The sequence below is a fragment of the Mytilus californianus genome, unplaced genomic scaffold, assembly GCF_021869535.1.
Source record: "Mytilus californianus isolate M0D057914Y unplaced genomic scaffold, xbMytCali1.0.p SCAF_3, whole genome shotgun sequence".
NCBI lineage: Eukaryota > Metazoa > Mollusca > Bivalvia > Mytilida > Mytilidae > Mytilus > Mytilus californianus.
In genome coordinates this window covers 38,991,956-39,016,308 of record NW_026262679.1, presented here as the reverse complement: position 1 = coordinate 39,016,308, position 24,353 = coordinate 38,991,956, and the positions used below count along the sequence as shown (strand labels likewise).

The 24,353-nt window shown below is 30.6% G+C and overlaps 1 protein-coding gene across 1 annotated transcript; it reads right to left on the bottom strand.

Annotated features, from left to right (window-relative positions):
• Nucleotides 1-1,725: 1,725 nt before the first annotated feature.
• Nucleotides 1,726-23,815, bottom strand: LOC127734538 (uncharacterized). The gene is made up of 18 exons (XM_052244464.1): nucleotides 23,447-23,815; nucleotides 20,974-21,905; nucleotides 20,685-20,756; nucleotides 16,840-16,971; nucleotides 16,257-16,379; nucleotides 15,736-15,807; nucleotides 14,217-14,338; nucleotides 13,648-13,740; nucleotides 12,707-12,793; nucleotides 11,925-12,029; nucleotides 8,916-9,102; nucleotides 7,516-7,677; nucleotides 7,240-7,325; nucleotides 4,885-4,955; nucleotides 4,237-4,406; nucleotides 3,433-3,562; nucleotides 2,495-2,568; nucleotides 1,726-1,917 (listed from the first exon to the last, which is right to left on the bottom strand). The coding sequence occupies exons 2-18, from the start codon at nucleotides 21,719-21,721 to the stop codon at nucleotides 1,913-1,915; spliced, it is 2,439 nt and encodes an 812-aa protein (XP_052100424.1). The 5' UTR covers nucleotides 21,722-21,905; nucleotides 23,447-23,815; the 3' UTR covers nucleotides 1,726-1,912.
• Nucleotides 23,816-24,353: the final 538 nt, after the last annotated feature.

Here is a 24,353-nt window from a genome sequence, read left to right as displayed (position 1 = left end):
GCACATATAGAACGTGGCGGGGTTATACATTTTTGTGATCGTTAAACTTTCCCACAAACAAAAACATTGGTGCACGTAACAGCACAACATAAGAACAAATTGTAAGAATAAGTTGGAAATGGTTTGACTCAACAAATCGGCGGAAAGCAAAAACACATGCTTAAACAACTAACATGAAGATAAAAGACGCAAAGCACCAATTTAAAAGAACTCGCAGTTATTCAGACAATAACAGCTAATAACATCTAAATAAAATTCAAGTTCTTTCAGACTAAAGACTTACTTTCAACTTAGTTATCGAACGTTAAATGGCGATGATGAAAATCGTAGCTGTATGCCTTCATACATGTACTAGATTGAGCTTGGCTTTTGTAATGTGAACTAAGTAGTTATAAAGAATTTTACATAAGTGCCAAAATTGTCTACCTTTTTTTCATCTGATTTACCGTTAAGTTTTAGGATGGGAGAATACTTCAAAAGGAATATTATGTATGTGGGTTCTCAAATGGTGTGCGAATTGCTTCTCCAACTACCAAGTTAATCTTATTGGTATAACTTTGTGTTCTGAAGCTACATGTGGTATTTACAGTGTAATTGGTCATTCTCTCTTTGTATTATTTAGTTTAAATTGAATAAGAAAAGGAATGAAAATGAAAATGATTCTAGAATATCATTCTCGTCATCAGGTTCGTATTTATGGCATTGCTCCCGTATCACATATAAGAACATTTCTCTAATTCTTCGTCAATTTATCCCTTTCTGCACCCATTGTATAAAAAAAATTTAATTAACGTGTGGTTCGTTTGATCTCAGTTCTTCATTGGTTAAAATCCGATTATGACGTCGAATTTACTTGCTTTCCTCTGAATTTCCTATTGTGACGGCATGAAAAAAGGCGACCATGCCTGATGACGTCACATAGAAAGAACACATCTTTTTACAGATCATTCGAAAAGACGGAATAAGTTTGCCTGCATATTGTTAGAAAATCATTAGAGAAACAGATTCCACCAACAAATCTCGTGTAATACGATATGTATCCACTCTCGACAGTTAAATTTTAAATATTTAAAACGCTCGGCGAGCCTCGCGTTTTAAATTTGAAAATTTATCTGTCTCGAGTGGATATATATCGTATCACACTCGATGCAGAGGTAGAATCTATATTTTCAATGTTACTGTTTTAAGGGCTCAAAATGTTGTAATATGCAATTTTAAGAGTAGTACTACTAGTCTCGTGTTGAGGACGAGAAGAATGTACAATAATACAAAAAATACGTCCTGTAATGGAGGCGTCCGGGATAAAGGTCGAGGAAATTTTGACTGCCACTGCAAAATGAGGGTATATATAGACTGTTTTCATATTACCTACTTTCGACTCTAGAGTATATGATTTTCGACTGGTTACCTACTTTGTCGTAGGACATTCTGGTACTCAGTCAAGTAAGATCAACTAAAAGAAGTAAAATCAAGCTAACAATCGTTGTTACATGGCGAATAACTGTTTTTCGATGATTTTGTATGGAAAACATAAAACTATCAATTGTTCCCCCAAATTGCATCCGCTTCTATCATACCAAGTTCCTTAAAATCCGACAAGAAATGACTCCAATATATCTTTGGAAAAAAAACGCGGTTTTATATAAGTTATATTCAGAAAAAATCGCGAATACTTATGTCCATGCACTGTACTTCATGACAGGTTTCAATAACAAAAAGCTTCTGTATAATAGTTTGCCAAAAGTACGCCAACTTTTATCTATTTATTTATAATTTTTAAAATGGCACTGCTTTGAGGGGTCAAAATGTTGGAATATGTTATTTTAGAGTGGTCTTAACTTTTTGATTTTTTTCACATGTTTCTAGCGGGCACAGAAACAATATTGTTTACAGTCACTGTAGTAGTAAGTCATCAATCTGAAAACAAAAGAACAAACATAAGGATAATGCTATAGAAAAAACTTCATCAATATCTGAAAAGGGGAGAAGACAAACACATGCACTATAAATGGAAATTGTGTAATCTGTTTAACATATTATATATCATTTATAATTTCTGGTTTATAGTAGTATCGTGAACAATAGTCCATCATTGTAAATAATGAGGTGCCTAAACACAGAAACAGTAATCTACTGTATACATATATTGTTTTGTTGTTCGTGTAAAGGTTTAGATAAAATAAAACTAATCGAGTTTTATGACAATCAAATCTCTTAAAATTGATAATGATAATTATGTCAATATGTAAATGTTTGAAATGTCTATAGGTATCATTCGTTTGGGTTTTTTTGTGTCATGAGGTTGCTGTCTCATTGACATATTTTTCGCGTCACCTTTTATTAATATGTGTTTTCTTTATATTTTTACGTTTATCCTACATTCTAATCGGTCAATGTATGTTATCAAATATCTAACTCGCCACTCAAATGTTATTCTGTACAGAAGATGGCGTTAAGGATCAGACAATCAATTACTGAAAAAAAATAACCTCACCTTTTCTTCTTACAGCCATTTCTGTTTTATTGTTGGCGTTTTCCTGTGTCATTTTCGAAAAATTGACTATGTATCTAAAAAAAAAGTACACTTCCATCATCATATCTATATATGTATATGGAATGGGTTTTTTTCTTTTTTTTTTTTTTTCAATATAAACATAAGTTACAAATAATAGGCATTTTTTTACTCTGAGTTTTCGTCTTTTTGGGGTTCAATTATAATACGTAAACTAAATTTGCAACTTCTCAGACAAAGTCTAGCTTCGATGTTTTGTTTAATTTGTTTAGAGCTGGATTTCAAAGGATCCAGGATTTTTATGTTTTTTGCCTCCCTCATTTTTCGTTCCTAGTAATGGTTATTTATGAAACATGGGTGATTCGTTTGAAACAGGTATTTTTTGTGTTCTTGATAATGTATAATACATACTGTAAAGTTCGATTTTTCATATTGATTTGTTCAATATAATTTATTAAACAAATAAAATATCAAAATCAAAATATAAATGATTCTGATAGTAAATCGTCTGTGGAGCAGGATCTACTTTCCCTTCTGGGGCACTTGGATCACCCCCGGTTTTTTTGTGGGGTTCATGTCAGTCCTTAATTTTCTATGTTGTGTTTTGTATATTGTTGTTTGTATTTTGGTCTTTTTTTTTCTTTTTTGCTATGGTGTTGTCAGTTTATTTTCGACTTATTAGTTTGAATGTTTCTTCGGTATTTTTATTCTCTCTTTTAAAGCATATGTCTTATAGGTTTTTAATTTGAACCAACCAAATTTGGAATTTAAAATGTTTTACACGTCTAATTTTCGTTCAAACTGTAATTTGATTATGTTTATTGTGATTCACTTTTTATTGTTCATTTCCTGCACATGTCAGGTTGAGATTACTTCTTACATTCTAATATGTGTTTATCAAAATAAACATTAATACTAACGTTGTGCGATCCATTTCGATAATGATTTTTCCTGATTTCTTCCTTTGATATGCTTTTTCAATCTTTACATTTATTCCGGATGGATATTTCGTCCATTGTAAACTGTTCTGGTATTCCCAAATGGCACTGACTTTTATAAAGATACGAAATAGCTATAACATAATCTTTTACATTTCATTTTATGCAAATATCATGAATTAATCCGTAAATTTATTTTATTGTCAATGAATACAGATGTCCTATTTGTTCTTTTATCTTTTAATCAACAGTAACTTCCTTGTAATCGAACGTATAAATAAAAAAAAAATAAGGAGGTCAGGTATGATTGCCAATGAGAAATCTACCAACCAGAGTTCAAATGACGTGGGTGTAAACAACTGTAGGTCATCGTATGGTATTCAACAATGAGCAACCATAGGTCATCGTATGGTATTCAACAATGAGCAACCATAGGTCATCGTAGGGTATTCAACAATAACCCATACCGTTTTGTCAGCATTAAAAGTCATTATTTTTTTTCATATTAACTTCATTTAGAAAACATCTTAAACAAATATTTTATACAAAATGAATACATACTATCTGTATTTATTTTTTATTAGTTTTCTGTGATGAAATGTTTAAACAGCCTTTCTCGTCTAATTTTGAATTTTTGTCTCAAAGATGGGCGGGAGATACATGAGGTCAATTCTATACCTTGAGGCATGATTATATGTACAGAACATGAGATTATCTTCTTTTTGTATATCGAATGTTGAAGCTTTCCACTTTTAAAGTGAAGAAGTCTTTTTATAATCGTCTTACCTGATGTATCTGAATATAAAGGAAAAAGGTAGTTCTCTTTATCACGTTCATTTGTGATCATTGTTTCTGAAGTATTTCGATAGTTTCCAGGTTCTTTGTTTTTAAACTTTTGTTCGGAATAAACCGACTTTTTGGTTTGTTCATATGGCATACTGTTTGACAAATCACCACTAAAATATGGTAAAAATAGCAACAAGACAAATTATTTATTCAACAACATTTCATTCAAATCAAATTAAATTAAAAGACAGACAATATATCATAGCATCATATTTGTATTTGTTTATTTGAAGTCTTTTAAATTTTGTTTCTTATCTTGTTTTTGTAGTGTTGTTGATGTTCAGTCTTTTGATTTTCTGACAGATATGCCTCTGTTTTAATTTAGACATTAGAGTTTTGTCGTTCCATGATTTTCTGTTTTTGATTGACACTAGGTATTTTTTTAAACAAGTTTAAAAGGTCTCTAAAGGTAACCAAGAAAACAATGATGATTGTCAACTTTATGTAAAATGATTAGAACATCGAATATCTCAATGTATTACTTTTTAAGAAAGTACTTCCTTTTTTCAATGTTTCATAATGCCATTCTTATTTTAGTTCACATACATTTGCATAATTTTTATCAATAATTATTACATAAATATTTACCACAGCTTCACTTCAAAAAGTCCCTTAAATCCAAATCTATATAGGCCTACATTTTTACTGTCCCATATGACCTTAAACAATTAAAAAAAAATATCATTGACATAATCTTTCCTTATTGAATAACTCTTTTTGTAAACATTGATCATAAGCAAAGATTACTAAGTAGAACTTTAATCAAACACATTGAAATACCGTATAACCAGTATTGTTTTGCAGTTATCTGATTTTCGCGGTATTTCGAAGTAAACAGGAAATCGCAAAAATTACAACATCAAAATATTATGGTCGAAACAATAGAGCATATATTCTGGACTTGCACGTATATATCAAAATTATGGGAAGACCTTAACTCCTGCATATTTGAAAACATATAAATAGAACTAACTTTAAATATAGATTTGGTTTTAATTGGTATTCTAACGAAAACCGATAAAAATGACACAAAAAAAATTAATAATTCTGTTAACAAAATTCTATATTTATAGAAGCAAATTATCATTGGAACAAACCAATATGATAGCGCTCAAAATTATTCAAAAGAAAACTTATTGATAGACAAATATATATTTTATAAAAATAAAAGACTCAGAAGGGCGGAGAACTGCTGGAACCCCTGGACTCCTTTATTGTCATAACAACAAGGATAAACAACAGACACCATATATTGTATAGATTTAAAATATGTACTATCTTTTCAAGCAGCCTTTGTTTTGCAATCATATTCTGCAATGTATAAAACTATTTTAGCTGTGTTTATTCTTTAATATTACTTTCTTAAATTAATTAACTGATGGCATTCTATTAAACCGTTGTGTATCTTTTGCCTATGTATTATATAACTAAGAAAAAGATATTTATATGTCGAGAAGGACAGACTTTAATTTGAATTTCTACGATTTTGATCTACCGGTTTTCTCATGATTGGAAATTAATCATTTACAGTGGAAAAACCGATGACCGAGAACAATAGAAAATTATTTTTTCTTATGAAAAAGTCGAGAAAATCTAAAGTAAAACAATGCCGTTGGCGGTACTGATCAAACGTTATATATTAAGTACAATCGTACATTTTAAAGAAATTTTTTGTTAAACTGTGTTTTTAGAAATAAACATGCAAATACACATTCAATGTTTAATTTTCATTTTTTATCATAATTGCATTAGAGGCTTGTGAAACTGAAACTTAAAAACATATTAATCTTTGCTGAATATTGATATGGGAAAAAAAATGAAAAAATCATGTACATACAATACATGAGTGTTCCCCATTATTGTTAGAAGATAAAACCAATTTACAAAATATACCTGTTTTTCACATCTTAAGTTTTCGCATACACCGGTCTGCTATTGTCACATGAACTTTCAATATAGAAATAATATCTTTTCGTGCATATAACAATTTAAAAGGTTCAAATATAAAATTAAAGATTAATGCGTTTACAAAGCAGGTTATCCGTTAAAACAATGTTACTATTTTTTTTGGTAAATTTTAAGAAAGGTCGCCTCGATTACTGTACATGTATTTGCGGTCTTGTCGATCTATTCACATTCAATGTCTCATAGGGGATTACTTAGAGGTCCATTTGAATTTGCCGAGTAACTTAAGCTTGATTTTAAAAGTGTTAATCTTTGATGCATATCAATTGATTCCTTTCCCCTTCCCTTATACGAATAATTGGCATATTCCAGTAGGATACAAAATTGAAGTTGGTACTCCAGGAATTTATTCGCACAGCATCATTTTAAACCAATTATACACAAAGCTCTTATAGCCTGCTGTACACTTGTCGTTTACTGTTTTAGGGGGGAGAGGATAACATTATATGGAAAATCTGATTTTATTTCAATTTATGTTTATGGTTACTATTAACAATAACGTTTTTCTATAATTAATAGCGTCCTTGTTTAAACGGAACAAACATTAAAAGAACAAGTTTTCAGTGTTTACTTGGGAGGTAATATTTTGACACTAGATTTCCCACTGTTACACTATGCACGCGAAACTAGAAATACAAAGACTCGCAAAACCAATCTAATCTTAATATGATGATATCTCGACTATTTAGGGATTTCATATACCATAAACTTTAACATTTGGCATTGGGTTATTTTAGCTTATATCGAAATAACGGCTCAAACTATAATATACAAGTCCATGTGATAAAGTTATAAGATTCAGCAACACGAACTCAAACAAAAACAAACGGGGGCGAACTCGGGTGCTTTAGATTGATGTTTCTTCTCTTAGTTTGTTATAAATACATGTTATTGATGTATGTACATTCTAAATTATTACAAAATAGGCATGCAAGATTATGTTAAAAGGAAGTGATATCATTGTTGCACAAAACTCACAACTACTGTCCTTTCTGTACTCAGATCCAATACTGTTCCTAACGTTCCTATACCTCCATCATGGTCTCCATATTTCCAGTCTAGTCCTATATATAAATTGAGTTACTACTTTCTGCATGGATCAAAACATTTCAATTCCAGCTTATTAAATTAAAAGAAAATTTATTTTTTCTTTCCTTAATAGTTAAATAGAAAATAAGTCATCAAAACACTTGAATGATAGAGTACTGGATAAGTTTTCGTTAGAAATTGGTATTATTGCATTATTCTATTCACCTCTGACAACTCTACAACCTACTGCTATCATCTCATTGGCAAGAATTCTAGGTTCATTAACTTTTTTTATTTTGAATTTATTCTTCTGTTCATCATACAAATATGAAAATATTCTTCCATGGTCCCATTCAACTAGAACGCACTCTTTTGTTAAAGACCAGTCTGGAAAATAAGTAATGTCTCAAATGAATATAAAACTAGATGAATTTATGAGATAACCTATAAACAGATAATAACCGAATTTAATAAAATTTAATAAAATATACAGAAATTCTAATAATTTTTTATTTTTTACAAGCGATAACTTTGAAGATCAGCTTATTTCCGCTTAAAATAGTTTATTTTCAGTTAAAAATAACATTCATGGTACCAATTTTTCTACACCAGATACGTATTTCGACAATAAATGTCTCTTCTATTCAGTGATCCTCGGGACCAAAGTATTTGAAAATCAGAAGTTATTTAAAATATGAAGAGCTCATAAACCAAATAGGAAAAACAGTATAGCCAAAGTATGGCAAGGAATCTGAGCTTTTTGCATGAAGGAGATAAATTTCTTAATATAAAATAATTTTCGAAATTTTGTAACAGCAAATTTCAATAACACAATGTCATAAATACTGGCTACTTGGCTAGTGATACCATCGGAGACTAAACGTCCCCCAGCAGAGGTATCGAACCAGTGGTAGTAATAACAAATATTCAAACTAATAAAATTAATGTTTAAATTATTTTTAAAGTTTTCCTGTCAAAAGAAAAGCTTTCGCATTTTGTACGTGTATGTATGTTTGTGCGTATGTATACGTGTTCATGTATGCATGTACTTATGTTGTCAATCTCTAAGAAAAAAAAATTAACAAAATACCGAAATCCAAGGTAAATTTCAAAAAAAATCCATAAAACCTGACAAAATCAAACGTTAGACTATTGGAACCAACGGAACGAATGGAAAACAGCTGTCATATTCAGGACTCGGCACAGGTATTTTCCAAAGAAAATGGTTGATTAAACCTTGTTTTATAACTAGTTGAACCTCCCAATAGTATGACAGTTGTTTATAGTTCCGTTATATTGACAAATTTGGATAAGTTAACAAAACACATAAATATGATGTTACAATAATTTGGATTTAACAACCAAAACTGTGTTAATCACATCACAGACATACAACACAACTGACTAAAAAGTTCAAACAAAATATACACATAAATATGACAAAGCAGCCAACAAAAAGTTATTGCAGTTGATAGCCAACACATGTTTTTGTAGTTGAAAGGACATACAGTAAATACAAACATATTACCGTACTAATATAATATGTTTCCCGATAAATTACAAATTAAGTACAATATAAATACAAGGGTAAACAAAATAAAAACAACACAGACATAAATGCATACTGTCTCGTTTCTGTCCAATAACTGTTCCTGGAAGACCTAAATCTTGATCATCGTTAGTCCAATCCGGTCCTCGTCTTACTCTATCTCCTAGTTTAAGTGTGTTACGTTTTATATCTGTATATAGACCTTGATTATTAAAATACTTTATAGGGTTGCTGAAATCTTGCACCATATCTAGACAGTCATCCTTAAAAAGAATTATCATGTTCAGTTAGTGTTTCAATTTCTACAATTTTATCGAAAATTTGTATTTTATCTTCTTTGAAATTTAACAAGCAAGGGTATGTTCGCAATTATGTCGATTTCATATGAAAGTGGTGATTTGCACGGGTGGTGTTGTAGTGTGTATAAAAAAGAAGATGAGGTATGATTGCCAATGAGAAAACTCTTCACAAGAGACTAAATGACACAATTGACAATTATAGGTCACCGTAAGGCCTTCAACAATGAGCAAAGCCCATACCGCATAGTCAGCTATAAAAGGCCCCGAAATGACAAATGTAAAATAATTCAAACGAGAAAACTAACGGTTTAATTTATGTACCAAAAAATGAACGAAAAACAAATATGTAACACATCAACAAACGACAACCACTGAGTTACAGGCTTAATTGTGTCTTTTAATAGTGTTTAAGTTTTTGTAATAAAGTTTTACAATTTTGTTTTAAAATGTTCCCCTTCCTTTCAAAGTGAACAAGATTCACTTATTGAAATGCAGCTATTTTAAAATAAAGAAAAAAAAACAAAGTTAAGGATCTTAAAGACTAATATTTCCATTGCAATAATTTGTTATTTTGAGGGAAAACGTAAATGTTTAAACCTTTATGTTTTAGGCAAACAATATAACATTTTACAAGCCGTTCAAATTTTCTCATTTGATGCTTATTCTAACAACTAATTTCGTTTCAAGAACTGTCTAGAATGAAATTTAAAACACTAAATTGAAAGTGCAGCGACAAAATTTCACAAATGTCCTGCCTGATTTTAATAACAATTTCGAAAAAGAGGACAATACTTTCTACCATTGTGACACCACAGGAGAAGGCATAAAAGAGAGGTGGATCATATCAAAGGAACATTCAACTAGTACACTTTTTTATTTAGGGGCCAACTGAAGCCCGCCTCCAGGTGTGGGATTTTCTTGCTGTGTTGAAGACCCATTGGTGGCCTTCGGCTGTTTTCTGATCTTTGGTCGGGTTGTTGTCTTTTTGACATATTCCGCATTTCCATTCTCAATTTTATTCAAACTCATTGCTCAAAAACAAACGGACAATTCTATGACAAAAGAACGAAAAACGACAAAATGACGACAGTCTATAAAACAATACAAAGCAAATTAAGACTGAGCAACACGAACCCTACCAACAACCGGGTGTATTCTTAGATGCTCCAGAATATTAAGAAGATATTGCTTCACATGTGACACCCGTCGTGCTCCTCATGTTAATACAATTTCGTTGGTAAGTTTAATTCGGTGATGTCACATTAGAGAATAAAAGGATGGTCATGTGGTGACGACTGTTGAAGATATTCGTCGTCATTTATGTAACAGATAATTTATAACGGCCAACCTACCCTTGGTGGCTTCCTTTAGATTTATAAAGCGGGAGAATTCTACTTTGCCACTTGTAACCCTTGGTTAATTGGCTTCCATGTGAACAATAACCCTCTTCCAAGGAAATCAAGATAAGAAACACAAGTTCTGGAATATCTTATTAACTGGGAGATCTATACTCCAAAAGAAGGCGCTGATACATAGAAATAGAAAGTTCACATTTTGGATACGTTATTTCAAGATCGTTGGGATAAATGCTTTCAACATAATCACCAAACTTTGAATTATTTAGTGATAGGATATAATCGATATAGCGGAACGTAAAGTTAAAGGATAATGCTAGCTTCTTTTCATTCTTTATAAGAAGCGCCTGTATGAAGTCTCTCATAGGAATAAAGGCAAATGTCAAAGGTAGAGAAGAATAGTTTTTTCTCATAGGAATGTTGATCTTTTTTTGAAAAACACGACATCAAAATTTAATAAAAAATATGTAATCGAACAAGAAATCAGGCATCTTGACAATATCAGTTCAAGGGAACTTTTTGTTTGAATCAGAATATTGTTTTACCAAGTTAGATGTATACCCCTGTAAAACAAGATATTTGTAGCTACATTGGACATTTTTTTTATGCAACAATATTGTACCATTCTTTCAATTTCTCTTTAAGTTTGGAATTGGAATTTTTTTATGTAAAATGTTGAAAAGTCAAATGTGATATACTGTTGAAAGTTGTATATAAATGAGTCCAATTGTTTTACCACATGAATTCAAAAATGAAAAAAGTTACTAGTTAAAGATAAAAAAGAATCCACAGTATATGAATATATCTGATAACATCCATTAGATGTTGATAAAACATTATTTTGCTAGATTTCAATATAAATATATTTTTAATTTGTCGTTCACGTTTTCTTCGTGGCTTCATGCGTCTTTCGTGTATTACAAGACTGCAAAACTGTCATAAGTGCCTCACTTTGAGATCTTGTCATGGATATTTCGATTATAGTTCATTAGCCAGAAGATGAATGATACAGCAATGTTAATGTGGGTAAAATATTTTGGTAAAGCTTTGGCTCATTTTGCTAAATACTAAGAGTAAAATGGCGACTTTTTGTCAAATGCTAATGGCATTTTAGGATAACACAGAAGTATATTCTGTGGTTTGAAGTCACAGTGAATAAAAAATAACAACAAAACTATAATGATCGAAGCATGAGTTTCAGTTTTTTTATCACTCGTCGAAATCATATTTATAAAAATACATTTTAGAGATATCAAATATTTTCTTTTAAACAAGTTGATCAGGGTTTATATCATGGTTTTAAGCAATTGCATTAATTTAACTTCTTTGTTATCGTAATTTGGCTTGTTTTAAGGAATGTGAAAACCGTTCGATATGAAAGAGACTTGTGCGATTGATTATGGTAAAATCCTATGCACAATTATATCTTACGTGTGTATCGGGAACATTTGATAGGTTTGATATTATCTTTTTGATATCATCTCTGCTTTGATTCTTTAAATATCGTATATCTGATGATATATTTACTGCCAGTTGCTGTAATATAAAATAATTAATATTTCAAGTTTGAAAACAATCACCCAACGAAAACAGCAATGTTTCAATCATATTTTGCTTTCTGTATGAAAAAAAAACAGCCTCTAAATGAGGTAAAGTCTTGTGTGTTTAGTTTTGTTTAGACTTTTAATATGGAGTTATCAATTTTTTCACGAAAATGCAAATTTCTTTTATTACCGCGTAATTTAAATGAACATCAGCAGACAAAATAAAAAAGCATGACTGCTGTTTGGGGTAAGGGTAAGGTTAATTTAAATTATCGATATTGATTGGGGTCAATTTGTATCCATGATATAATTCGTAATAAATAATGTAACGGCCTGATTTATGTACAAACAATAAACGAAAAACAAATACAAAAGAAGTTAACTCCTCAGCTCGATACGAAACACAATAAAAGACAAAGTACAGATTCGACAGTACTTGGAGCCAATTCAAAGCCATAACAAATTCTTTTTTAATTTCAATTCTAATAACATTCTTATAAAGATGGTATGAAAATCTTGCACAACTTGTAGTCCGTAAAGAAAACCTCAATCCATACTTTTTTCACAGTTTTGGGGAAAGAAAGATAAAAAAAAACTCCATTTTTTCAAAGTATGAATGAAAACTAAAACAAGCTACATTGTATATTATATAATGACAATTATTCTTACCATCACTCGAGACATTCTGATCAAGCGATTCATTTCATTGTCTGGTATAGTTTTTCCGTTTGTTTTTCTTACAACTTGTTTTAAAATCTAAAAAAAAATATTTGTGTATTTTAAAATCTGAAAAAAAGGAAATGGGATTTCTAAATCTGAAAAAAAATATAAGTTATTTATCTTAAATAAGCAGAATATAATTGACAAGTTAAAGTGTTTTATTATGACACTATCTTACGATATGTAAGCCGCTTTTTCGACTTCTCTCCTATCTCTTTCGTCATCTTTAAGTTCACTCAAAACTTGCCATTGAAAATATTCCACAACTTAAAGATTTAGGTAATAAACCTAATGATTTGGAATCAAATAAAAAAAATTGTCATTGCGACAAACATGTTGACATTATCTTCAAGTTTTGGTATGTCCGAATTTGTAAAAGTGTCTGGAAACTTGGATAGCGTATAAGTTCAAGAAAGGATTGTATATTAAGTCCATTATTTCCTATAAAAATGTCATTGTCAAATCAAAAACTAGACATTATGAATATCTTTAATTGCAATGCGAACTTTAACACAACATAACTTATGAGTAATTCCGTCTTAGGATGGTTCATAGAAAACACTAAGTCGCTAAAAGCCTTCCTAGTAAAAAAAAAACTATTTAGCTTATATTTGAAAACTTGAAAGATATATTATCAATACCATAAGATTAAGAATTGATGTAATAACTTTACTGACTTTGGATGACTTTTTTAAAGCAAAATTCAAAAACCCAAAAAAAAGGAAGAGCTTATAAAACAAAAAGGACAAAAAAGTATAGACAAAGCCGGATGTAGAGAATCGCGGTCTTACAGTTCACTAGCAGAGGTATCGACCCAGTGGTAGCAATAACATTAACATGGAGATCTTTTTCAATAACAAAACTACTACTAAATAGTACTACATTGTAACACTGTTGCACTGATCTCCACCAATAGGAACATAAAATATTTTTGTAGTGGTAGAAGTTATCTCGTCAATAATACAATCAATGTCGGTTGATACCTGAAATAACAGAAATAAATAAATATAGATTCCAGAAGTTTAAAGATTGTCAAAATGAATATGAAGATGACCGCAAGAAAATCCAAATCTCATTATACAAAAAAGATTAAAATAGATTCACTTTCCTAAGATCATTGACAAGAACTTAAACTGTACCATAAGCATGATAAGCTACATTTTTGGAGTAGGACTATATCATATTTTTCTTACAAAATAATTCGCAGTTTTTCAAAAATATACCACTGTCTTCCAGTCTGAAACGCAACGGAGACTATTCATAAGATGTAATGTCTCTATCGCTAACACACATTTCTTTACAAACATGAGAGTTGTCTGGGTCATGCATTAACAAATAAACAAACTAATACGATGTAGGTGATTAGTCAAAGTATGATATAGCTTAAATATCAAAATCACGTTTTTCAAGAAAATAGCTATTACATTGAAGTAAATAGATATAACCTATATATACTTACTTTATCATTTATTGATGCAGTTTTTTTACTTTCTGCTGAAAATGAACATTGGTCTGACGATCCATTAGTGAAAACAATCATATGTGCCCGTATAACAACATCTTGTATTCTGCTTACTTTACCTGTAAGTAAATGATACAGTACATAAAATATAATCTACCTCAATTATGTTCATGAAATATCGATATATCTCATGGAGAGTTATTTGTCAGCAGGACTATAGAACAACACCACCTGACCAAAGAGGGACAAATAATGCAACATAGCGAAACTCATTCCTCTCAAGAAAAGTCCAAGGTTGGAACTTTTTACCAGCAATCACGGTAGCTGCTGTCACCATCGAGGAGTTTGGGTCTAACCTTGGTTTTAGCCAAACTTTGCTAAACTGGAATCCCATGTATATAATTTTACTTGTATATATTAGAACTTTTTTTATGTGTTCTTTGATTTCGGGACTATCTGTGGGCGCCTGAAATGAGCAGCCAAACTTAAACAGTCGGGAACGAATCATGTTCTTCAAACGGATGTCTCCATTACCTCAGAAATGCAGACCAGAAAATCATTGATGTTAAAATTGAAGTAAAAGATGTTAAAATAACAAATCAAAACAAAAAAACTCTAAAAAACGCTGATCGAAAGTGCTTTAAGCTTTTCCGGAATATTCTGAAATTTCTGTTTCGAATAGAGCATTGTTATTTTATCCAAATCCAGTCATACGTCAAAAGTGAATACAAAATAGAAATACAAGAGAAAGAAAACAATACATAGTAAACTACAGATTGAGCAACATAACCTATCCAAACAAACCAGGATAAACTCAGATGCTGTAAAAGAGTTAGAAGTTCTTGCATCACTGGTTGTACCCTCCGTGTTGCAAATACCAATTATAAACAGAAATATAAAGATAAGGAGATGTGGTATGATTGCTAATAAGACAACTACCCACCAGAGCTAGATGAAGTGAATGTGAGCAACTATAGGTCACCGTACGGCCTTCAAGGGTGAGAAAACCTAATATCGTACAGTATAGAAAGATTGCATTCTTTTAAATTTTATAAAAGAGACATCGATTTTGTACTGAATCACGCAATTAAACACATTTAACTGCAATACCCGTTTTTAAAATATGTGCAAAGAAATATTGATAGGAAAACATTTGAATCATTTTTCCATTTGTTATTTGGCAGTTCAGTTTTAACAACACTACAACATGATGTATATTTAATATTATATTATATCAAACTGAATAAATTGCCAGTGTTATAAAACTGTCTCAATAATTACTGTTAAAGGTCAACAAAAAGTATATCTATTTGTGGTAAAAAATCAAAGAAAAGTTTAGATCAGTCTTTTATGCAGCACCTTTCATTACCTTATATTGGTCTGTGAATTCATTTGGTTTATAGTTTTTCTTAATTTGTGATTAATATACTACAATTGCGAGTCCAGTTTATTTCCTGGAAACCGACTTCAAATTTAAATTGCAAACCATAAGAGAACAAAATCAAATTGTACTTACATGCAGAAACACCAGCATAACCCATCAAAAGTCCCGCAATGATAGAAGCATCTCCATCCGGTCGTAATTGTCCTTTAAAAAAACTTGAGTTGATATAAAAATCTTACGTATATTGAATTATTTACATCTTTAGCAACAAAAATTAGAAAATAAGTTACGGAATTTTTCAGTGACTGTCTTGGTTTTTTTATTTTTTTTTGTCTTTTAACATTTTTTGTTATGATATTGAAACTTGTTTATTGTAGCTTTCTCCTCGTAACTATTCAACAACATACATTTTGTCACTTTTTATCGAAGGAATAAACGAAACATTATGAATAAAAAACTCCAATATGAAAAGTAATATCATTTTGTTAACAACTATTTTATTTTATTCTTAATGGAAAAATCCGTTTATCAAACTACTTTTCTGAACATTAGCACCAAGTCAATGTATACTTTAGCTAATTGTGTGACTTACTTTCAATAGTTTAAAACTAAAAATTGATCATTAAGATGAAAAAAAGATATAATATTTTTACTTATCAATTCTATGATTAATTCAAAATCAATCGTTGCTTCTTGAATAAGTCGGGTTTGTCGTCCAAATACTGCTAAACCAATACCATTTTCATTCCCGCCACATTCTGCGATTTCTTTAATTCCTGTAGATAATTGTTCATTGTATTTTGCAATGGAAAGAAATTTTTTAGTTCAGCTGTTTTATGAAAATCTCTAATTCCTTGCTATAATCGGAAAATGAAAGAACCGACTCAGGTATATGGTATATGGTAGTTGTTTTTCACCTCTGTTCCGTTGATTGATAGAGTTTGATTTTGTCAGTGTTTATGAACTTCCCCTTTTTGATTTTTGTTATACTTTTTTATCTCTATATGTTGCTTCATACAAAGAATAAAATATGACTGAACTCTGCTAGCATAAACAAGTTATATATCCATTATGATTACATAAATCATGAATTTACAATTTGCTATTTCATCATTGTTGTGCAGTATTCGATTTTTCATTCTTAATATTATTTGTTTATACTTTTTTCTTTCTTTTTTAATTCGGCAAGGGTTTGATTTAACTGAATCTTACCTTTGATTTTATATTTTAACTCACCATACACATACTGTAGAGCAGCTGATTTCATCTGTTGAAAATACTCTGCCATACGTTCAGATATATCTAATACCAAAATATTATCATGCTCTCTTCTCAGTTTAACTGCTCCTGATTTTACTCTAGCTGAAGCTAAAATTGTCATAAATATTTTTATCCATGTAAATTTCAAGGTTAAATACAGTAAATTCATAATGTTTTTTTGACCAACGATAATTTCCAAATGCACTAAGCATGTTGATAGATTTTTTGTTTTTAAAAACTCATTATAATTCATTTCATAAGGTTTTTGTCGAGTTTGCGACTCTTGTCGCAAAGGCGAGACATAGCGATTCTACATTCCGTCGTCGGCGGCGGCGGCGGCGGCGGCGGCGGCGGCGTCCACAAATATTCACTCTGTGGTTAAAGTTTTTTTAAATTTTAATAACTTTCTTAAACTATCCTGGATTTCTACCAAACTTGGAATGATACTTGTTTATGATCATAAGAAAGTATCTAGAAGTAAATTGTGTAAAAAAAATCTTGTTTATCCGTATTTTACTTATAAATGGACTTAGTTTTTCTGCCAGTTAACATTACATTCACTCTGTGGTTAAAGTTTTTAAAATTTTAATAACTTTCTTAAACTATCCTGGATTTCTACTAAACTTGGACAAAAGCTTGTTTATGATCATAAGATAGTATCCAGAGGTAAATTTTGCAAAAAAAAAAATCCTGTTCATCGGTATTTTACTTAGAAATGGACTTAGCTTTTCTGCCAGTAAACATTACATTCACTCTGTGGTTAAAGTTGTTAAAATTTTAATAACTTTCTTAAACTATCCTGGATTTGTACCAAACTTACACAGAAGCTTGTTTATGATCAAAAGCTAGTATCTAAAAGGAAATTTTGTAAAAACTTATTTCCTGTTTTTCCGTATATTACTTATAAATGGACTTAGTTTTTCTTCCACTTAACATTACATAGTCTGCAGTTAAAGATTTTAAAACATTTATTAGATTCATAAACCATCCTGGATTTTTAGCAAACTTATTTAAAAATTATCTTCTTTATCATTTGTTTATTCAATAAATTTATGTTTCAACTCTTTTATAAATCTTTAGATTTGATTGCATACTGTATTTATTTTTTACAAGCATAACTTTTTTCATACATTTCAAACGTTTTATTTCTTTAACTGTAAATCTATTATGTGTGTTCCCCTATCACACTGAAAACATAGACAACAGCAAAAGTAGGCGAGAAACTGGGTTCCGCGGAACCCTTACGAATTTTTTAATTTACAGCTGATAAATATAACTTCAAACACAAACTATGATTTAAACTTCATCTCAGGAATTGTTTGCCATACATGTAGGTTTTTTTGGCCATTCTTCTTATTCCCTTTTGACTGCATCTTCCAATATAAAGATCTGGCTAATTTTCTTTTTTCTTTTTCTTTTCTTTTGACGTTTTTTTCTAATGAACATTATCCCAAATAGATCTATGAAATTTCAGTTTATTTAATTTTGATTTGTTGACAATGGGTTGATATTCCACTCCACACTATGATGTGCCTATTGACCAGAGTATCTATAAAATGAGTTCATATTATGATATTTTTAATGTTTGAAAAATAAGAGTTGAAAGTCCAATTGACTGTGTGATTTTATGTTATAACCATTTAAGGTTGTCCGTGGGTATACGCTTAACAGCCAAAATATTTATGTTATGAGTGTGACATTTTTTATGAAGACTTATGATTACATTGGTGCGTTTTATTGCTTGCTATACGGTATTTGTCTTGCTCATTGATGAAGGCCGTACGGTGACCTATAAAGATTGATACTTTAGTCCTAGGTACATGATTTTTTTATTAGTTGTTAGTTGCTTTGAACTAGCTGTCAGTAACTGCAAGTACTTTCAGATCTGTACTTAGTGTCTTTTTTGTTGTGGGGATGTATAAATACCCTGCCACGTCCGGTCTGTGTTTTTGTTATTTGTTTTTCTGTTTTATAGAGATCTGATGAGTTAAGCCCTTTCGACTGATTTTTATAGTTTGTTCGAATTCATATGTTGTGCTGTTACATCACGTGCACTGTCCCAGGTGAGGAGACATGTTAAATCCCGCCACATTCTGTATGTGCCTGTCCTAAGTCAGAAGCCTGTAATTTAATGATTGTTGTTTGTTGCTGTATATCATATTTGTTTTTTCGTTCATTGTTTTTTACGTAAATCAGGCATTTAGTTTAATCGGCTGCATTGTTTTACAATTGTCATTTCGGGGCCTTTCATAACTGACTATGCAGTATGGGATTTGCTCATTGTTGAAGGCCGTAGGGTGACCTATTGTTGTTAATTTTTTATTGATCATTTGGTCTCTGTCAGAGACTTGTCTCATTAGCAATCATACCACATCTTATTTATATAACCGAATTGGTCACGTGGTTTTACCTCATCAAGTAATGTGATAACCACACCAAAGAATGACAGGACCACATCAAATACTGAAACAAACACATCATGTAGTGTAAAATCGTCAAATTTTGAAACATCATTACTTAACGTTAAAGCCATATAAAGAATTAGCAAATCATCATTACGAAATAATAAAACCACATCATGTAATGAAACAAATACATTACGTAAAGTCACATACACATCAAGTAATGTTAAAACCACATTGCCTAATGACAAAACCACATTAAATAATGGTGAAACCACATCGAGTGATGACAAAACCATATTAAGTAAAGACAAAACTATATCAATTCAATACGAAACCATATCGTGTAATATCGAAATATTATTAAGTAATGACTATTCCATATTGAGTTATATCAAAACATCATTACATGTACGTAATGTCAAAACAATATTATGTAAAGACAAAATATCATCAAGTTATGATAAAACAACATAACGTAATATCAGAGTTCCACATAAGACAGCTGTGGCGTTCTATAGTTAATGAGTAATTAATCAATAACTAGCTAGTGCATTTAAAATTCGAATAAATGAAACAAAATTAAGTGTTGTTGTGATTAATCATTTATGGATAGAAAGTTAACTTGAAGTGTGTTTGAACTCTGGTTACAAAGGGTCACATTTGGTTAGATTATTTTTTTCTTACTTTAAACGATTGTTAAATACCTAGCTATTATATACCTATGCGTACCGAAGTTAACTTCATATACATATACAAACGTTTCCTATATTTGCTAATTATGTACATGTATATAAGCATCAAATGGGCGCACACATTTGAGTATGATTTTTCATTTTTAAGGCGTGTTTTTCATTTTTTAATCTCAGTGCTTAAGTTTTGTTCTCAGTGAGTCATTTTCGATTCTAACTGTGTAATTCTAAAATTCTTAGTTTGTAATGAATCTCACTGTTCCTTTTATTAAATCACTATGTGTAATTTGTATTCTCAGTTTAGGTTCTTGATTCTTTTTACCTCAATGTTAGAGTTTAATTATTAATAATCTCAGTGCCTTTTTTTAAATCTCAGTGTGTGTTGTTTTTTTTATTATCTTAGTGAGGTAGTTCTTTTGCAATATGAATTCAACTAGTTTTGAACAGAAGAGCTTGCTATATACAAATGTCCATTTCAAAAAGAAACCTTAACATGCATGTTTTAGTTTAATCAAATCGTAGTTTTGAATACTGTCTCATTGACATCTAGCCCTTCAATCTTTTGGTAAATATAAAGATACAAGTATTATTTTATTTTTACTAAATTTGAAATTTATTGATTTTTCATCTAGATTGTCAATTAAGTTATTCTTTCCTCTAATCTCTCTTAATCTCTTAACACAGATACATCTTCAACGAGTTAGTAATTTGTTGTCAAAATACTTACCATAGGCTTTTATTTGTTCGGTATACTGATACCATTCTCTAAACGTTTTGGGTTGGTCAGCATCGAAAAGACCTTCAAATATATTTAATAAGCACATTTATTTTATTAAGAAAACGAGACATCCAACACTTTTTTTCGAAGATTTGATATTTGAAATTACGGGTTTTTTTTAAATAGAATTCGTAAGAAATTAGCGTTTATAAATAATTTTCGAGCTTCTACATGCTGAAAACAATTTATACATATCAACACGAAAACATTTCTGCTTTGTTAGTTTTATACTACATGCCTTCCTCATATATGTCCCCTTCTTGTCTCGATGTTGCTGACTTCATCTTTGCTTTTATAGCATCTGTCATGCTTTTTGTCGATTTTACATTTGGTACAATCGATTCTTCTCTCTGAAAGTTCCTTATAAAATAGCTATAATCAATTGTCTTCCCAATATTGTCCTTATTGATATAGGTAACTCGGTTGTCGTTTTGTGAAATCCTAGTTTTACTTTTATAGCCAGACTCGTTTTTATGAATCTTGATTTGTAATTTTGGTTCATTACACTTTTTCATTTCAGACGAAAGCCCATCGCTGGTTTCCTTATTTGATGTATATAATGAGTTTTCCTGATCAATTTCGTTTTCATCTTGAATATTTTCATCTCCACTGTTGTTAATCCGATATTTATTTGTTGAAGTTGAAGCATGTTGAACTTTCACATTATCACTATTGCTTTCCAATTCTTTTAAGAATTTTGTATCGCTTTGTTCACTAATAGGCTCGTAAGGTATCATATTGGATGCATTACCATTTACTGTATTATGAGTCAGTGATGGTGGCACTGTCGTCTCGTCCAAACTATGTGAGGGGTGATTGTGGATAGAATTGCCAACGCTACAAAATTCGTTCTCTGATTTACATTGGGTATTATCTTCACCTGATGCTTCACTATTTTCCGTGCATGGTAAATTACCTATCACTCCCGGTACTTCATTGTCTTGTACATCTAATGAACGTATACAACATTCATTACTATTTGACATTTCAATAGAACTCTCTTTACTATTGTCTCCTCCAAAGGCTGTCGTATTCTGTAGATTATCTACCAGTGTGATAACTCTATACTGGTGTTCACCATTAAGGCTGAAATCTGCTTGGTAGCACTGTTTAGATTGTTGGAATATTCAATAGATTGAGTCTCTTCTCGACTCACGTGTTCTTCTAATTCTTAAAAGAAGTACACATATATATTTAATTTAAGAATGTAATGAATGCTGAGATAGAATTTCACTTCGTCTCTGCAATTTAATGAATGTCTGTATTGTTCTCATTCAAATTAGTGCATTACGTCATAAAGACCAATACTAAAGATAGATGCATCATAAATGACCAAAAAATTAATTCTAACAAATTTGAATTCAGTTAAGGTTAAGGAATAGTTCACGGGCTAGCTCACATATTTTGATAAAGTTTACACCTGAACTATAACTAAAAACTGGAAAAATTATCATTTTTTTCGGTTAAACTTCCTAAAATATTATCAAAAAATAACACTTGATAAATTTATGCGTCCGACGCGCTTTTCTAATTTAAACTTCATCATGAACGCTCAAAGCAAAATATTTGAAAGCAAAGGGTGTAAAAGAACCGAAACCGTCGAAGAGCTATATGACCAAAAAGGACATACAAAAAATAGCCGAACCAATCATAGCTCAACTTTGCCTGAGGGGGTTGAAAACTAAGTTTCTTGATAATTTCTAGATTTAGAAACAGACAATTTAAGAAAGGTTTATCATTCATCATAATGAAATACTGACTACTGAGCTGATGATTCACTCGAGGACTAATTGTCCTCCAGAAGCGGTATCGACCCAGTGTTATAAAAAATGAAAACAACACTTGATAAATTGTGTGCGTCTGAAGCGCTTTCCTGGATTAATCTTCATCAAAAATGCTAAAAGCCGAACATTTGAAAGCCAAGGAAGTTTAAGAACCGGAACAGTTGAAGAGCTTTATGACCAAAAAGGACCTAAATATGAAAACCAAATCCATCTAAGGTCAACTGTGCCTGAGGGAGCTTAAATCATCTTAATAATTAGATTATTGAATGGAAATCATTAAATAAGTTCAACATTAGTATAATATATACATAAAATGTATCTAAAACTATTTCAGAATCAATTTTAAAAACTTCTTTCTTTTTTAAAATATAATCGAGTGTGTATAGAAAGCACGTAAAATCGATGAAAAACGTTCTTCAATTGTCTTAGGGTACTGTAGGCCAATTGGTCAAAGTATATCGACTTTTTTCACAACACTGCAACACCTGTGTTAATACATTTAAACGAAGTTGGTGGTCGTTTTATTATCTTATATGAACGCAAAAGAAATTTATGTAGCAACAACATATCAATTTTTGAGAAAAAATCTATTCAACTGTTTATGGAGATTTAATGATCTTAAGACAATTGAAATAACGTTTCTTGTCGATTTTACGTGATTTCTATACGAAAATACATTTATCTTGCAGGATTTCTTTTATCAATATTTTAAACGAATGTTTAGCTCTAGTTCACAATACACAGTTGTATAAAAAAAATCATATAAAAATGTATGACATGACCCATTTATTTAACTTTGCCTTATATATAACCTACCAATCACATCAATGTTCAGAAATTAAGGAAGGGAAGACAAAAAATGAAATAGTGGTATTGCAAGATACTAGATTTTCTTATTTGCACGAAACATAATTTAAACATACTTACTTATAATTTCTTTTGACGCAACAGCCAGCATCGAAGTACTTCTCATGCTAAAAAAATCAATCGAACTTAATAAACCGTTACACACACTTTATATGAATTTGACAAAAAAGCATAGTTTTAAAATACCTCGCTTGTGTATGCCTTATCTTTATTGATATAAATAATTGCCGTTTGCAAAAATAATGTTTTCAGCTAATACTTTTTTATGCTTTTATCTTTATTGCTTAACCCATGGTAACAGGATAACAAATTTGAACGCCTACGTTAATCAGTTACCTCCGACAAAACTTTCTAATCATTCTATAGGCTATTGTCCAGCAGAAAGATAGATCGTTACCTGTTATTATTTCTCATCGGGTATACATCATCTGTTTTCAAAATTACTGTAACAGACATGCACACCAACAAAAGTGACAGAATAATCAAACTGATTAGTAATCACTCACTGGTAGAAGTAGAATAAATGATTATATTGGAAAGAATTATACAACTTATAGCAATCTATCTAAAACATTCTTAGTGTCTTTTGAGAATGGCATGCAAATTAATGGTATAAATACTAGACCTAAGTTCAACACATTCTTTTTAATTACGGAAAATCCTAGATATGTTTTTAAATTCACAAACTACATTTTATCTTATTAAACAAAACATAATATATTAAATATATAACTTCACAGATACATAAATTCGGAAACTTACCTATTTGAGCATATTCTGATCAATTTTTCTGTTATATTCGTGTAAGGTTCGTTTTATATCAATAAAATCGTAGAAAGGTAAAATTATATTAACTTTATGAAATGAAAGATGTTGTATACGCACATCGTCAAAATGACCGTCAATCCGGAGCACCTGAGTTCACCCACAATTTTTTGTGTAGTTTGTGTTGCTCAATCCTTACTTT

What these genes read in the sequence shown, in the direction of transcription:
- LOC127734538 (XM_052244464.1), bottom strand. Translation starts at nt 21,721, where the DNA reads ATGTCAAATAGTAATGAATGTTGTATACGTTCATTAGATGTACAAGAC. An exon ending in TGCTCTACAGTATGTGTATG is followed by an intron (nt 16,380 to 16,839) that starts GTGAGTTAAAAT and finishes AATTATCTACAG; the next exon opens with GAATTAAAGAAATCGCAGAA. An exon ending in ATTAATCATAGAATTGATAA is followed by an intron (nt 15,808 to 16,256) that starts GTAAAAATATTA and finishes GTTTTTTTAAAG; the next exon opens with GACAATTACGACCGGATGGA.